Raw genomic sequence first — 18634 nt, forward strand, 5'->3', positions numbered from 1 at the left:
CTCCATATAAAATATTAGTGACATATTCCTACTTGTATATGGTTTCCCATTTACAGTATTTTCTGCAGACATGATGGTTACAGAACCCACAATCAGACTTTATACATGACTATTGTAAATGATTACCTTCATCAAAGTCAGCGTCATCCTCTGTATGCTGAGGGAATGGAAAGCAGTTGGTGATTTCAAGCCTATCATCCACCACTAGCCCCAGCAGCACACCCTGGACCACTTCGTTGCCTTGGCCTTCTTCTTGATAATGCTTGATGATCTTCAGCACTACCTGAAAATATGGATTGGGATAGCCTCATTTAGAACAGATCATTCAGTTCAATTATTGCACAGCTTTCCAAGAATTACAGGCGAAAGAGTCAAACATAAATAATTGAAGCATTCCGCTTTTTGAAGACTGACATGTCTGTAAAATCTAAATAAACTAATAAAATTCAGTAAAGAAGAAGAACAGGTCAAGGAAATAAGAATCTCGGAGATGTTGCGACAACATCAGATGTGCAGCTCTGCACACTTATTCAAAGCAAGAACAGTGGCAGATCCCAATATTCAAAGACAATTTGAAATGTAAACTTTACCCTATTCAACTGAGTTAGAGACTGGGCTTGTCCTATGCCTTCAGAGATGAAAATGGGTGATGACTAAGGATAGGACCTTCTCTGGCATGGCAACTGAGAGTGGAACACTTAGAAGTATTAACTGGGTGCCCATCTAGTTTTAGGTATTACTGTATTTTATTCTCTTAAAGTTTTGGGTAATTGACATCATAATCTCCTGTTCCTTAACTACTGTTTATTAATTTTGTTTTTTACTGATTGATTTAAATTGTTAGATATGGATTATAAGTGGCTTGAACCTCTTATAAGGCTCAACGGGGGATAAAAATACTACATAAAGACAGCATTCAGTCATACAGGTTCATATGCGCAAATAGGATATCCTATTGTTGGCAAGTGGCAGAGGAAACCATCCTGTGTACTCATGGAGCTACAACTGCAATAGCAGGAGCTCTGTATTCTTCTGAAGCCCTGGAATGAAGCAAATACCTTTTAAGATACTGCTACCACTTTATCTTAAATTCTGGTAGACCAGGCCACGAGTCCCAAACCAAAAAGATAGGGGGCTTCTCAATCTTACTGTCTAAAAACAGTCAGAGAAGACCTGTGCCTCCCCCCCAAAATTGAAGTGCTTCAGATGTAGCTTCCAACGCATCCTACTGAGCCACTAGTGGAAGCATTCTTGCATGCACCTAAAGTAGTGCTTTGGTTCATGGCCCATGGGTGAAAGTGCAACATGTCAACTATGGATTTCAGTCCCTGCCAGCGTCAAGAAATCTAAAAATCTAAACACCAGTAGAGCAGATTTTTTTTCCTTGGGGGAAAAAAATCATGCCAACTCAAGAGTCAAATTTCTGCTCAAGCTAAACTAATTGGCAAGCAGAAGAGAAGGTTTCATTAAGGATTTTTTTAATGAAGATTAACCTTCTGCTCAAATACCCTGGTGTCCCCTCTGTTAATTGAAACAGCCCATTGATATTCAACCCTATTACAGGATGCACCCGTGCATTCCCATGGAAATGATGCAGCTCTCCCAGACCTAGCCACCAAATGTTGAAACAGTCAGAAAGTTAGCTTGCCATTTTTTAGTGAACTGAACTACTAAATATAACACACCAAAAGCCAACCTCTTTCAACCGCAGCAGGATGTATGACTACAAGATGTGTTCCCATTCCTTTTTTTTAAAAAAAGGTCTCTAGGTATCCACCGTTATTCCCCATAACACAAAGTGGGATATGTCACATGCAGTTGCATTGCAAGCCAAAAAAGGTCTGAAAAAGAGGGTAGGAGCTGGCATCAGGAGAGAACAAGATATACAGAAAGATCCTCCATTGGGGGGGAATCCCACTACTTCACATCAGAACCCCAAAATCCAGTACCGATCCAGGACGTTGCACATGCACACTCCTCTCACCTAGCAAATACTGGAAACAGAGTTCAGATGGAAGGGAAGCAAGAAGCCTTTTTAGCCTGAGACCCAAAAGAGAGGGATGCAAGCTACAGCATTCTCCCAATCTTGAAAACTTGGAACTTCAACCCTCATGCCTCAATGGGGGACCTGCGTCCCTTCAGATGTTGCTGGACTGCAACTCCTGTCACCCCTGACCACACTGACTGGGGCTGATGGGAGTTGGGCATCCAACAACATCTGGAGGGACACAGGGTCTCCATCCCTAGTTTAAAGGATGATGGGTAAAAGTATCTGAATCTGTTCAAGGAGCGGTGAGGCTGGTGCCATGCCTAGCAACCCCGCCACAGCTCCCTTGCTCAAAGCTGATGCTTCCCAGCTCCTGAAAGCCACAGCTATGGCCGCTTCATGGAACCAAGCCTGGAGAGCTGGGCTGCAGTGCAGGACTTCTGGCTTGAGTCATATGCCTTACGGTGCCAGCCAATGGCCTGCAGTGGTGGTCCATGGACCCAGGAAACACAAATGGGTGGTGGGAAGAAAAAGTAATAGGAAGAAGCCTCTCCTCTTTGCCATGCCTCTGCACAGATGTTTTTGGCAAGTTCCCGCTTGCAAGCTATCTAACATGCAACATGACAGCAGCAAGACATTTTTACATTCTCAAAGTCGCATCACTATCAATCACTTTTATGCTTCCTTTGTAAGTGCCTAGGTCTGCAGGAAATAAAACTATTGAGCTTTGTACCTTTGCAACATGTGCTATTAATCTTGTGTAAGCAGCACTGAAGGCTTATTGATCTGTCAAAGATACCAGGTACACAGGGGAAAGGCCTGAAGCTATTTTTTTTTTAAAAAAGAGGGCATCTATATCCTTAACATTGCACTGTCTCGCCCTGTGGCCTGTTCAACCACATGACAGTTTGCACCATGACAAGCATGGGTTCTTATAAATCTTAGGGTGGTTAAACCAAAATGAAGTTTAAGATTTTGAAAGCGATTGATCTAAATGTGAAAAAATGAGAAGCATCACAGTACCCATTCCACAAGGTAAGTTTATCTCCATGGAAACTACTGAACAACTCTGCTGTAGAAATGGAACAGGTGCCCTAAGATTCTAATTGTTTGCGCTTTCAATAAGGTGGGCATTCAGTATCATGCCGCCCTGGGCTCCTGCTGGGAGGAAGGGCGGGATATAAATCAAATAATAAATAATAAATATCATGACACAGCAATGACTGGGCTACAATAATAAAATAAGGAATTTCCTAGCTGACCTTGACAAGCTTTTGATGTTCTTTCTTCATCCCTACCCTGAACAGCACAGGTTACAGGATTAAGGGTTTAAATCTTTTTTAAAAAACACATCTACAATGGTTTTATTTCATGTATGTATCCCTTTTTTAAAATGTTATGCCCTTCCTCTAAGGAACTCAGGTTGACTACATGGTTCCTTCAACCCACCATTTTATCCTTTCAACAAGCATGTGACATAAATTAGGTTGAGATAAAAGCTCTACCAGAGCTCTTTAGACTATCCTACCACACAGAATGCAGGGGAGGGGGGAATCTTAAAAGGGTTATCATTAGTCTCAAGGCAGAGCAGGGATCTGAATCTATTTTCTCTGGTCTTAGTCCAATATTTTCTCCAATCCGTGGCCCACTAGATATTGTTGGACTCCAACTCCCATCAGCCTCAGCCAGCACAGGCAATGATCATAGACGATGGGAGCTACAGCCCAACAACGTCTGGAGAGTCACAGGTTCTTTATCCCTTCTATATTCACTACACCAGAGATTCCAAACTGTGGTCCACAGACCACCACGGGCTCACAAGCTTCATTCAGGTGGTCTGCATTTTATCTGTAAAATACAATTAAAACCCATACAGCATCTAGCACAGTGCATTACCATTGCTACAACAGGCAGAGCAATCATTAAGTACTCCTCCAAGACCCTCACCAAATTTTACGTGGTCCATGGAGGGGGGAAGTTGGGGAACCGCTGCACTACACGATACTGGTTGTCCCCAACAGAACAGATGACTACAACAGAAGCCTCTGATAAAAGATTCTCACACATAACTCAGTGAGGGTCCATAAACCGGAGGGGGAGGGAGAGAAATCTATTTTATTCTCCACGTTTTATAGCACAATCCAAACCCAAGACCCACTGGGATGAGTGAGGGATAGGTGGATCTTGGGATGTCTCAGCTCAGCTAGGGCTACACTGGCATAAGTCATCCCACCTCAGCTGAGGATACATCAACATAACTCACTCAACCTGGCTAAGGCAGGGCTATGCTAGCTCAGCCAGCAGAACTTAACCCGGCAGAACTTACACTTGGCTAAGTCCTCAAAAAAAAGGGTATTCCAGGGAAGTGGCGGAGGCAGCACGCAGCAAGGACAGACTCAAACTTATTCCAAACCCTTTTCTGCTCGGTCATGTGACCCAAGGCCCACTCCTCAAAGTTCGGACCCATCTACCTGTAAAACCAGCAGTAGCCCCTCCCAGACACCGAATGGTGTCTGGAAAAAAGGTAACTTACACTGGCATGAGTTACACCAGCCTAAGATACACCGGCTTTCTATAGTCAGGATTGCTCTGTTAGACACAGAGCTAAATGAGCAAATAGTAAACCAACTGAGGAAGACATACAGGGAGGGACTGAATCAAAAGGGAAACCCAATCAGTGCTTTTACAGTGGGTAGCAGATGGGAAGAGGCTTAGGGTGCTGGAGCTTCCCAAAAATAATTAATCTTCATGTGGCCCCTTATTATGACCCTCCCACCAGCAGCTAGATGGAAAAGGGTGAGATTGGACTTCCCGGAAGGATTGCTCCGCCTGTGGCTGCCTCTGAGATGAGCTCTGTCTCAGAGGGAGCTTTTTTCAGTTTAAAATCAGTCAAAAGGGAACTTTGACTGGTATAAATGTTCTCCCAGGCAAGGGTGAACCGAAGATTATCCACAGAAACTTCGTTGGGCTGTCGGTGGCTGGAATCGATCAGGAATTCCCTGGGATAAGAAGGCATACCTAGCAGCCGAGGACGGAGTTAGGACTTCCAACAAGCTGGGCTGAAAAAAGCGAGACGTTTTTTCTTTTAAACGATCCACAACGGGCGAGCTTTCTTCTGTCTAATCTTATCATTTGGCTTAAATTACTACAGTAAAAGAGATTTGTTTAAGAATCAGCAATTAAGATACCTGGGTGAGTTACACTTCTCTCTTTTATACAAGGAATTAAGGAGGAGGAAAGAAAATTTAAAAAGCTTATCTTACTTTTTATGGCAAAAAGCTGGCCTGAATTTGGAAACTATAAAGATTAAAATGGATGAGGGGCAATTTACCCGAAGAGAAAATCTGATCTAGATGATTATTTGATTGATATGTCTGGGACTACTTTTTCTTGGACTACTTTCTTTAGACGAATCTGGTGTTCATGTATGTTACTAATTGTTCGGCGTTGTGAACCAAATTTGTTTTGCATTCTTGGACATGCGGGAGATAAGAACTGTGCTGGCCAGATGATGTCAACAGGCCTGGAATATTAACCCCCTTATTGCTGGAAAAAGAAGCAAATTACTCTTTGTTTGGGAATTGTGGCTATATTGGAAATTTGAAGGGGTTTTTTTTCGGCTTTAAGAATGACAATCAAAGAAGTGGCAGAGACCCTGGATATACCCCTGGAAGGGTTTTCCCCTCTGGATATGTTTCAGAAGATAATGGATGAGATTAAGATAACGAAACAAGAACTGGGACAGAGTAGACAAGAGATGGCAACTGAATTTGGTAAAGTGAAACAGGAGCTGAAAGAAATAAAGGATTATATGAGAAAAAAAGCAGATGGACAAGCAATAGAAGATGAAAAAGAAATTAAAGGGAAGGAGCAAATTCTGGAGATTGGATCAGATATATCAAATGTGGAATTGGAAAAAGATTTGGACTTTATGGCAAAAATTGAAGGGAGGATGCAAGTCCTGGAGATTGGAACAGATATATCAAGTGTGGAACTGGAAAAATATTTGGAGTTTGTGGATCCTGGAGATAAAGATTACTGTTTGGAATTCGGCGTTGTCTCTGGAGAAATTGATGAAGATATCAGAGATAAAGTTATCAATGTTTCGATGGAATTTCTGGACTGGAATGATTTGATGGAACTTGAAATAGAGAAAATTTATAGAATTAATTCCAGGTATGTGACAATGGAAAAACTCTCAAGAGATGTGCTAGTGCATTTCGTAAAAAAGAGGAACAGAGATATGACTTTACAACAATATTTCAGCAACACATTCAGAACTGACGGCAAGGAAATATTTGTGATGAAGGAAATTCCCATCAGACTCTTACTATATGACTATGACTATGACAGCAAGATTATTATGGGTGCAAGGATGGAAGTTGGAAGATGGAATTAACACTGATAATGGAAAAATGGCTATTGAAATTATTGGACCTAGCAGACTTGATGAGATGGATTAATTGACATGTTTATTTGGAGAAAAATCGATGGATATATTTCTCAAGGAGTGGAAACCTCTCTTTGACTTTTTGCAGAAAGAATAAAGCGATGTTAATGAGATTTGATGATTAATTAAGATAACTACTGGAGGAAAGTGATTTTGTAATATGTTAAGAGACAGGTTTGTTATATATCATAGACCTATGGCTGATCTGCGACAAATCGGAAGTCAACATTTTATTTTATTGTTTGATTTATTTCTTTTTTGTTTTGTTTTGTGTTTGAAAATTTGAATAAAATTAATGATTAAAAAAAAAAGGAAAAGGGTGAGATTGAACAGTAGGAGGAACCACCCGTCATCAGAATGAAAAGTAGATTCAAAATAGGGCTTGTATAAGTGACTGGGATATACTAGATTTCTGTACCCAAATGTTATCTTCAGGCAGGGCTACAGCTTTGGAAGAGGAGCGGCACCTAAACTTTAAACTACCCAACCTCATGACACCACAGCTGCCTGTACCATTGGTCTTCACTGGTGGGTTAGGGCCTACTACCCGGTTCCAGTGTAATCTAAGGTAGGTCGCAACAGCAGCATTGCCGCTGTACAAAAATATGGTGAAAAAATTAAGAAATGGATCTCCAAATGTTTATTTATTTATTTATTAGATTTTTATACCGCCCGACTAGCAATAGCTCTTTGGCTTAAAGGTTGGTCCCAAAACTGTATCAATTGAAGACTACTGTCCTACAGGACTTTAAGTTCTACAACAGAGTAGATCAATGAAGCACAACCCCTCTTAAGAAGCAGGGCCCCAAAAATAAGTTACCAGATCACCAGCAGTGCGTAGATATTTAATTCCAACAGGAAAAGCTCTAATTTACTCTGCCTCCAGTGTAACAAGAAGCTGGCAGCAACAGAGGAAGGCAAAGTATGCTTCCTTCAAAATATCATCAGGCTGCACCATATGCCAGAACACAACACTGGTGTTGGGGATTGCTAGCACAGCCCCCACTGGCTGCCCTCTTCCCAGTCAGATGGCTACCCCTGCACAATCTCACCAGGCTTCAGGTGGGTGGGGGAAGATGGGGTGTCAATCATTTCAACTCCACACAGACACACAATTTTTCTGCAAGGCTAGGAGTTCCGTGGTTTATCCTGCCTCTTGATCTAGGCACTGTGGATGGCCACATGTGCACATTCGAACTTACAAATGGAGATATTAATATACTGCTTTCCTGTTGTTTTTCAAGGTTGCATCTGACACTGCGTGCAAGTGAAACCGTCCTTTAATCATGCAACTGGACTTTGCTTTTCTCTCCTCGCTTCCTGCAACCTTCCACATGCCCCCAAAATCAGCTGCAGAGAGCTGGGGGATCTTCTGGAGCAGATTTTGGAGGCATGTACTGTAAGCAGCTGAAAGAGAAGACGAGAAAAGCAAAGTTCTGTTGTGTGAGTGGAAGTCCACTTGTGCAACATTGGATTCTACCCTTAATCTAAAAAACACAATGTAATATATAGTCACTACAGTCCTATATGGCAGTCCATTCTCATCCTCCTCATATTTATTACATATGGGAAGCTGAGGCTGAAACGGACTAGGTCACGCCTCAGATTCACAGTGAAGCCAAGGTCTGAACTGGAACATTCTAGCCCACACCTTAACTGCTATGCTACATCATTCAAGACAGTATTCTTCAACCTTCGATCCCATTTGCTCTTTGACCACGAGTGTAGTCGTCCAAGGTCACGGAGGGATCGTAGACCTGTTACTTTTTGTGGAGCAGGGTCCCAGCCAGGTATATGACTCAACCAGCATGAAAGAGGAGCGTATTAGCCACTGAGAAGAGTCCTTGTCCTTTGTGCTGATTGAAGCCAATCAGAGTGAAAGGAGATGAGTCCACCACTGAGAAGACTCTTCTTAATAGCTAACACACAGCCTCCCCTTTCTTGCTGATTGGCTCCTAAGGAGATCTGTTGCAGTGGATTGTGGATTGTGGACTCGTGTAACAGGGAGACCAGGGGACGTGTGATAGGGGCAAGGTGTGACTATTATGATGGGACCCTGCACTTCTGAATTTGCCACTACACTATTGTCTTTGACTACAACTCCCATCATCCCCAGCCAGCTTAGCCAATGAGGAGGTACGGCAAGTGTTGTAGCCCAACGACATCTGGGGATCTAAAGTTGAAGAACACCGACACAAGTTCACACGAGGGCGGGAAGCAACCACACCTCCATTTTCTGATCTACTCAAGACATTAACAGCAAAATTAAGCTAGGATAGGGCAGCATCCCTGTCTCATACTGTAAGATGCCAACGCCTTGCTGTTTCACAGCATACACGGAACCTTAACATATCACTTTATTTGGATTTTAGAAAGGTTAAATCTGCTATTCCAGCTTAACATTCTTCTGTATGGTAACTAAGAACCAGAATTTCAGCTGACAGCTGTATGTCGAGATGAGTTCTGCTATGCTACTGAAATACCAGCATTCAGGGTTTTTTTTTCTGTACTCATGAGCTGCTTCCTACTGCTATCTGTGCATAAAAGCACTACTCTTCAGGCTTCAACTCCCAGCAGTCACATGTGTGAATATTTTGAGATGACAGCCAAGTGCAGCAGCAGTTAGCCTCATCATCATTCAACAAGCCATTTTTCACATGCATTTGAGCTGAATTTCAATTGTCATTTTGCATTTAGAAGAAAGAGCCTGTAGGGGGTAATATTCTTTTATATTCTGGTCTTCAGAAGTGGTTGGAGGGGAAGATAAAAAGCAAATGATGTGACGAATGTTTGAAGCATCTATTTTAGTTATCCTAAATTTAGGCATGTCTTAGACAATCTCAGCATCCCATCCTCAACATGGAGATGTAAAAAAAAAAAGAACTAGAGAGAAAATGCTAGTTAGCCATTGACTATGCCAGTCTTCCTTGAACAGGACTTCAGTCTGAATTCTGAAACAGCTGTAAAAGCATTATGATCTGAAACACCAATGAGTTCTCTGAAGTTCTGCAGCAATTCTACATCCATATTGTTTTGGATGTGGAATTAAGTAGTTAAATGGAAGGAATTTTGCAGCTGGAAGACACCATGGTCTGGTAGGGACATAAGAAGTCTTGAGATCCAGAAAGCAGACTTCTCTGCCGGGTAGTGTTTAAACAAGGTTGCAGCACCATGCACAGGCATTATGGACCACCTTTTGTATACAAATACCACAATAACAAGCAATCCAAGATTCACGCGTAATACCAAATCATGGTTTGATATTACATGAACGAGCCTCAAGTTCACATGCCCCTTCCACTCCCTTCCTTTCATGCTTTAACCCATTTCTTTGGCTTTTGCACAAGCCCTCCAAATCAGGATTGTAAACCAGGATCAAATCATGGTTAGGAGGGATCATGCAAACCATAATTTTCCAGTTCAGATGCAATGGCAAACTGTGGTTTCTGCAAAAGCAACTGATCAAGGGTGCAACCCTACACAAACGTGCCTGGAGTAAGTCGTATTGATCTCAATAGTGCTTACTTCTGAGTAGAAACCTATAGGATCACACTGTAGACTAATGTGCTAGAGGAAAATAAAAAGAGCCCATAAGCACAAAGCTCAATAATGCATGATGATGCACGTGAGCCAACTCTAGATATCATATGAATAAAAAAGCAGTAAACAAGATATTTTGCTAGCCTAATTCCCTGGCCATTTTATTAAGGGAGAGACAGCCTGAAGAATAAAATCAGACAACAGAATAACTGACCTCGCTTTTAAATTCCATACTATTGTTAAAGGCTGCATAGGATTCTTTACAAACTTTAGCTGAACATTGTTTTTCTGAGACACCACACATGAAGGCACGTTCCCAAGCGACACTAAATAAATAGCAGAAGGGAGCAATTTTTGTATCAATTCAAATGCATATTTGTAATCTTCAAATTACGAAACAAATGAAGGTGAACTGCTGTTTTTATCATGTCTTGTGACCACTGCTGAAAATAAAGGCCAGAGAGCCAGTGTGGTGTAGTGGTTAGAGTGTTGGACTACAACCTGGGAGACCAGGGTACGAATCCCCACACAACCATGAAGCTCACTGGGTGACCTTGGGCCAGTCACTGCCTTTCAGCCTCAGGTGAAGGCAATGGTAAACCACCTCTGAATACTGCTTACAATGAAAACCCTATTCAGAGGGTCACCCTAAGTTGGGATCGACTTGAAGGCAGTCCATTTCCATTTCATATTCTGGTCCAGGGCAATTCATGTGTGAAATGGCCTACTCTATGTTCAGCCAGCAGGCTTACCTGCCCACCTTTTGAGTGAAAACTTTACCCACTTATCAGCACAATGTCACAAAGAGGCTGGGACTTGAGACTGGAAGTTACCAGATGAATAAAAATATGTCAATAGCATTTGCCTTGCATGTGTTTCAACTGCACCCCCTATCCATGTTAGATAGTTCGATGTTGCAAGAAGTGGGTGGACCTACAGATGACAACACATGTGATACACACAGCAAAGGAACTTCCACAGGCAATGTGTTTGGCAAAATACTTGCTGCTTTTCCTCTTAATTACTGAATTTTTAGTCACACTGAATTAACGGCATTAGGGTGCAACACCAGGCCAAGAGACAGCAGTCAACTATTCCATGAAGTAAAAACTCCCCTGGGTAAGTGGCAGAAATGATTGCTTTTCAGGAGTATGGAACATATGTCCACAACTGCATTTTAGAAGCATGGTTCTGTCCTCTCCTTTCCAATTAAGTCCCATGCCAGGATCCAAGACGTCTTCCTAGCTGAGAGGTGGGAATCCTGTGGCACTCCAGATGTTCCTGGATTCCAACTCCTATCAGCCCCAGCCAGCATGGCCAATAGGAGCTGAGGGCCTCCAGATGTTGCTGGATTACAGGTTCTCCATCCTTGCCCTTGCCCTATGAATTAGCTGGAGGGAGAAGGCACCCCCATGTGATCTGACATCACACTCTATGAAACTTCTGGTAGATTTCTGTAATTCTCTCTGCTCTAACCAAAGTAGATCCACTAAAGTTAATGGATGAAATTTTATTGTTGTTGTTATGTGCCTTCAAGTCGATTACAACTTATGGCGACCCTATGAATCAGTGACCTCCAATAGCATCTGTCGTGAGCCAGCCTGTTCAGATCTTGTAAGTTCAGGTCTGTGGCTTCCTTTATAGAATCAATTCATCTCGTTTGGCCTTCCTCTTTTTCTACTCCCTTCTGTCTTTCCCAACATTATTGTCTTTTCTAGTGAATCATGTCATCTCATTATGTGTCCAAAGTATGATGATAACTTCAGTTTCATCATTTTAGCTTCTAGTGATAGTTCTGGTTTAATTTGTTCTAACACCCAATTATTTTTTTGTGGTCCATGCTATCCACAAAGCTCTCCTCCAACACCACATTTCAAATGAGTTGATTTTTCTCTTATCCACCTTTTTCACTGTCCAACTTTCACATCCATACATAGAGATCGGGAATACCATGGTCTGAATGATCCTGACTTTAGTGTTCAGTGATACATCATTGCATTTGAGGACCTTTTCTAGTTCTCTCATAGCTGTCCTCCCCAGTCCTAGCTTTCTTCTAATTTCTTGACTATTGTCTCCAATTTGGTTAATGACTGTGCGAAGGTATTGATAATCCTTGACAAGTTCAATGTCCTCATTATCAACTTTTAAGTTACATAAATCTTCTGTTGTCATTACTTTAGTCGTCTTGACGTTCAGCTGCAGTCCTATTTTGTGCTTTCCTCTTTAACTTCCATCAGCATTTGTTTCAAATCATGACTGGTTTCTGCTAGTAGTATGGTATTGTCTGCATATCTTAAATTATTGATATTTCTCCCTCCGATTTTCACACCTCCTTCATCTTGGTCCAATCTCACTTTCCGTATGATATGTTCTGTGTATAGATAAAACAAGTAGGGTGATAAAATACACCCGTCTCATATCCTTTCCGATTGGGAACCAATTGTTTTCTTCATATTCTGTCCTTACAGTAGCTTCTTGTCCAGAGTATAGGTAGTGCATTGAACAATCAGATGCTGTGGCACTCCCATTTCTTTTAAAGCATTCCATAGTTTTTCATATTCTACACAATCAAAGGCTTTGCTGTGATCTATAAAGCACAGGGTGATTTCCTTCTGAAATTCCTTGGTCCGTTCCATTATCCAATGTACGTTTAACAATCTGATTGGTCAAATAACTAAAGGGTGTTTTGATTAGTTAAAAGCCAAACCTAAGCTGACTTGCACGTTGGCACTGTTTGTTTCGATTATTTATATACCACCTTTTGCACAGGCCACATGGTGGTTTGTGATAAAAGCAAGCAAGACTACATAAAATCCATAAAACACAGTCCATTAAAACCATACAAAAACAAATGACTGAATTAACAATCACTAATCACACTACCAGTCATCATGCCAGGAGTTGCACTAGCAATGCTTTCAGAACTGTAGACCACTAGCCAATAAAAGAGAAACATTAATAGGTATAAATGGATGCCCAAAATGTTACCTCTGGCCCCATCAGAAAGCAGACCAAGCTTATGAGATTTGATGATTAATTAAGATAACTACTGGAGGAAAGTGATTTTATAATATAATTTAAGAGACAGGATTGTTATATATTGTAGACCTATAACTGATTTGATCTGCGACAAATGGGAAGTCAACATTTTATTTTTTTGTTTAATCATTTTTGTTTTGTTTTGTTTTTTGTCTTTGAATGTTTTATGATTTTGTTTCGTATGTTTTATGAAAATTTGAATAAAAATTATTGTAAAAAAAAAAGAAAGAAAGCAGACCAAGCCACTCTCGAGGGGGGAGGGTGGTAAAAGAAAATATGCTACCTTTTCCACAGTGGCCTATAATTACAAGAACAGTATGATATCTTAACATTCTGTTCAACTCCCTTCCTCCCTCTCCATCAGCTATGAGTGGCTAGGATCAGTAGGAGAGTAGAAAAATAGCCCCAAATTCCCCAGTTTCTCTATGCAGAGGATCAAAAGCTCTTCCTTCAACCGCTCCCGACCCTGTATCTTTCTCAACACTAAATGCCATTTCATAGACGTGATGGTCGGAGGTAACATGCTTCTGAATACCAGTTGCTGGAAATTGCTGGAGAGTGCTCTTGTGCTGAGGTCCTCCTTGCAGGCTTCCCATGTGCATTTCGGTGGCCATTGTGAGAACAGGATGCTGGACTAGATGGGGCCATTGGTCTGATCCAGCATGGTCTTTTAATCTTATTTGTCATGAAACAAGCGCTAAACATGAGAATACAGTTACTCTAGCCTTAAGATAGCCTCAACTTCAGGATTAATTAGGATCAACCTCAAGTGAGCTTTGCTCAAGGTCACTTAAGCTTGGGCAATTCCTTTTTCCCATCCTGGAGAAAAGCAGAACATATCTGGTAAGAGTGATGAGAGGATAATCTGCCAAGAACAGCTCTCTTTCAAGAGAGCTACATCAACAGCACACCCTACTCTGCTTTGCGGTTATAAGTGGAAACACACAATGTTCATTACATTTGTAAGTAACAGCCGACAAACTGGCACCAAGAGACCAAACTCTGTCAGCCTTTTCAGCTGTGCAGATATAAAGGCAATGCAAGAGACCCATCTTGATTGAAAAACAGTAATGAGAAGCCCAAGTGTTAAAATCACAGCGGCACAGGCAAGACCATTAGTTGCCAATTTCCCCTTGAAACAGGAAGAGATGTTGTCAGGCAGAATTCACGAACCTTGAAGTATGACATGTAGGCCTGATGCTAGCTAATTCTTCAATGGGGTGCTAGCTTAATAATGCCAAACAGTACCAGATGTTGTGCTTTCAAGCTTTTTTGCTGCTGCATATCTACCAATGGGATCATCCTTTGAGGAGGCATTGGGCTCTTTGGCGTACAACAATAAGGATATGGAGAGTTTAACCTCCAGATTAAAATGAAGGCAAGCCAATGTAGCCTGGCAGATTTTTTTTCAGTGGGTTGACTGCCTTTCCTGCAACATCCTGGATATAATCTATTCCCAAACCCAACAAATATCCTCCAAGCTACTTTCATCAAAAGGTTGTGAGCACTTCAACACAGCTCTGATCTGTATGGGGCAGGAGTCATCCCTGCTCAGTTTTTAGAAGCCTTCTAAAATTGTATTATTCAGACAAGCCATTCAAATCTGAGATTCTTTGCCAACCAGCTTTTACTGACGAGTTTGACATTTTTAAATTGTTTTTACTGTATTTTTAGCTAGTTCATCGCCTTGTGATATTTTATATGGAGGTGCAGCTTAGAAATATTTTTAAAACAAAAATAAAGAATAAATAGTTTTTCAGATTGTTTCTTCAGGATTTGATCTTAGGAGAGAAGTTTGGAGAGGGAAAGATTCCATTGTTTCTTGTCTTTTGTTATGTTATTTGCCCTTTGCCATTTTATTTACCTATCATGTTTTCTGACACTCTTACATTGTTATTCTGTTATGTTTGATTAGCACTCTTTGCTTGAAGGAAAAAAAGATCAGTTCAATGAATAAAAGGACTCAGGAACAACTGCATGGAGTTTATTAAAAGGATGTACATAAGGTACAACTCGCCAGGCCCTGTTGTAAGCAGAAGGTTATGCTTAACTATTTTTCTGGGTGGTTTTTTTTTAAAAGAAAAGAAAAAAGATGCTTTGAAGCATTACAGCTCTTCTTCAAGGTGATCAGAGTAAACGGTGTGCATTCAATAGGGGAGTTAATGGGCACAGACTGAGAAACAAATCAAATGATTCAGCAGCAGCATCAACCGCCCCCCAAAACCACAATCTACTGAAAAGTAAGGCAAGAGGTCTCAAAGTGTCCTAGAAAACCTCCCAAAGATAAAGGACGTGAGAGGCAAAGCAAGCACTATTTAGGACTCTCCAGAGCCACATTCACACTATCCATTCAAAATACTGTTGTATCACTTTAAACAGTCATGGCTTCCCCCAAAGAATCCTGAGAAGTTTAATTTGTAAAGGGTAATGAGAGTTGTTAGGAGACCCCTATTCCTCTCACAGAGCTACAACTCCCAGAGTGGTTTAACAATCAATCTTCCTTCCCAGGGAACACTGGGAATTGTAGATCTGTGATAGGAGCCTCCTAACAAGTCTTAGCATTTGTCACAAACTACACTTCCCAGAATTCTTTGGGGAAAGCCATGAATGTTTAAAATGGTATCATAATGCTTTAAATATATTTGGTGAATGTGGTCCAGATTTGTATTACATTTTATCCCACCCTTCCTCTAAGTAACTAACTTCCCCCCCCCCCAAATGATTCTTGCGGGTTTATTTAGCTAAACCCAAGAACCCTTATGTAGCCACTGTAAAGAATGTATTGACAGTAATATGCTCCTCACAGCTGTTGCCATCCTACTAGAGCTGAGGATGAAAATGGATATGAGGCCCAGAATAAGGTTAAACTGAATTAAGCAATGTAACCAAACAGATTCCTATCAAAGGTGAAAGTTCAGATATTTGAACTAAATAGAAGTTACATGCATGAACTCATCGTGAATCAAGATCCTGCACTGTGGAAGCTTACATGAATTGAGCAAACCTTTGCTGTTACAATTATGGCATTCTTTCCCATGTGTTGCACACTTTAGGATTTTCTTTGCACTAGTTAAAAATAAGCTATTTTCCTACACTGGGCAAGTGGCTGCCATCAATGCACAGTGGGGCCTACCTCACCTCCATATATTAATGCTACATGTAACTGATACTTCTTCCAGGCATGGGCCTGGTAATATGGACATTTACCAAGTTTCATGTTATGTTCATATGCATACTGGCCTGTGTACGCATACATGTAAGTTAGATGTTCTGTCTGACCCATGGAGGTGAGGTAAAACCAGGGGTGGGGCGTGCATGCCCCAAAGCAAGGCAGGCAGACATGAATCAGCTGCCCCTTGGTGTCTTGATTATACCCAATTTGCAAACATGTGCATAGGGTTACAGTTAAGTGAATGGCCTGAGAATATCAAAATACAGATGGATAACTCAACATAAATGGTGGCATTCAATGCTAGTCCTACTCAGAGTAAACCCATTGCCGTTAATAGACATGACTAATTTAGGTTCATTAATTTTAGCATGTGTTTTATACTGTTTAAATTTTTTAATTATGTTTTACATTGTTTTTATAAGTTCTGTTTTAAATTGTATTTGTTTTAATGTTTTTAGTTACTGTAAACCGCCCAGAGAGCTTCGGCTATGGGGCGGTATACAAGTATAATAAAATAAATAAATACCTAAATAAGATTAGGATGCATTGCGCTCTCCCCTCATTATTATCTTCACAACTACCCTATGAGGTAGGCAAGGCTATGAGATAGTGACTGTCCCAGGGTCACCCAATGGGCTTCATGGCCAAAGGAATTTTAACTTGGGCTTCCCTGGTGCATAGTCAGACTCTCCAAGTGCTACACGCCATCAGCTTTCTTGTTGTCTAAAGCTAAACAAATGAATACACTTGAGAATGGCTGTACTCCCTCCCACCTCAGGCTCAGGAAAATGAAAGAGAAGGAAAATCAATGCCAGGCTTTTCTATTAACATTGAGGAAAAACTGTTGGAAGCTACTGAAGAGCCCATGGGATAGAGGATATACATTAAAATCAAATCAATAACTACCTGAAAGTCCATATACAAAAAACCCAGCTTATTAAAAATAATGACTGGTCATATTGGCCTCCAAGTGTCCCACTAAATCCCAAAAGGCAGAAGGATCTATAGCCTGCACAAGTGTTTATACTGTAAAGATCAGAAGGGTCAAATGTGGCAAAAGGCATGTCTGTGACATTACTGGACAAGGTCTGTGCCTGTAGTGCATCCCAAGAAGTACATCTTGTCAATCAGCCAGTGTGGTGTAGTGGTTAGAGTACCGGACTAGAACCTGGGAGACCAGGATTCAAATCCCCACTCAGCTATGAAACACACTGGGTGATCCTGAGCCAGTCACAGTCTCTCAGCTTAATGGGGTTGTTGAGATGATAAAACGGAAGGCGGGGGGAGAGAATCATATACTCCACCTTGAGGTCCTTGAAGGAAAGATGGGATATAAATGCAAAACTAAATCAATGTTCAGATGATGTGCAGTCCCCTTGACAAAAACATTGTCTGCCACGGGTTAAGATGCACAAAGAATCACTTAGAAGCAGTTATGAAAAGCCAGTGCTTTTTTCTGTCTGATGCTAGAGACTTGCCTCAATCAAATGACAGAGGGCATAATCCAGGAATAGTTGTGCTTTTAGCAACACAGTCCTATATATGTCTACTCAGAAGTGAGTCCCATCAAGTTCACTAGAGACTCTTCTCAGGTAAGTAGTTCCCACACTACAGCATATGCTTCACTGATATCAAAAGAATTAAACATGTGCATAATAACTTATTAACAACATACTAGAATAATTTATTCTAGTTTTACACATGTAAGTTGCCTTAAGTTCATTTTTACACTAAAAGCAGGCTGCGAGTTGCTCTCAGGTCCTGCTTAACAGTAGGTCAGTATTATCTACTCCAGTGTGGTGTAGTGTTTAGACTGTTGGACTAGGACCTGGGAGACAGGGTTTGAATCCCCACTTGGCCATGAAGCGCACTGGGTGACCTTGGGCCAGTCACTGCCTCTCAGCCTAACCTACCTCACAGGGTTATTGTGGGGATTAAATGGGGAAGGGAAGAACCCTGTAAGCCACCTTGAGCTCCTTAGAGAAAAGGTGGGATATAAATGCAATAAACAAATCCAACAAATCTCTGTATTACAGAAGAGAACCTGAGACCGAGGAGTGTGTTCATAGCCAGGATTCTCAAGGAAAGGGGGGAAAAGGAGAAAGGGCAAGCCTGAAGACCAATGTTACATGTCACAGTAAGCTTACTTAATGGCTTACAATGAACATAGAGATCACTGCCACATCACCCCTTTCTACGTGAGCAACAAGCTATGATCCTTGGCTTAGAGTTATGGCTAAACCAGGGATTGTGGGTTTGTTTCACTCCAATAACTAACAACTTGGAAACCAAGAACAAACCTTGACTTCAGATAATGGTTTGTCTGGAGAGAGAGAAAACCAAGATACCTGAATCAGACATAATGCTAAGGCAAGGACCATGGCTTGTGCCATTAGCCAGACCAATCTTATTGTGCTGCATGCTATTCCCATATTTGAGTCCATTG

At 41.3% G+C, this 18634-nt stretch overlaps 1 protein-coding gene across 1 annotated transcript in view; it reads right to left on the reverse strand.

Moving 5' to 3' along the window:
* EIF3H (eukaryotic translation initiation factor 3 subunit H) overlaps nucleotides 1-18634 on the reverse strand; it is a 95489-nt gene that overhangs the window by 73796 nt on the left and 3059 nt on the right. Inside the window, exon 2 of the mRNA XM_061605460.1 lies at nucleotides 127-283. Coding sequence (XP_061461444.1) covers nucleotides 127-283 — 157 coding nt within the window. The remainder of the gene's footprint in view (nucleotides 1-126; nucleotides 284-18634) is intronic.

This window comes from Rhineura floridana, chromosome 1 (genome assembly GCF_030035675.1).
Source record: "Rhineura floridana isolate rRhiFlo1 chromosome 1, rRhiFlo1.hap2, whole genome shotgun sequence".
Taxonomy (NCBI): Eukaryota; Metazoa; Chordata; class Lepidosauria; order Squamata; family Rhineuridae; genus Rhineura; species Rhineura floridana.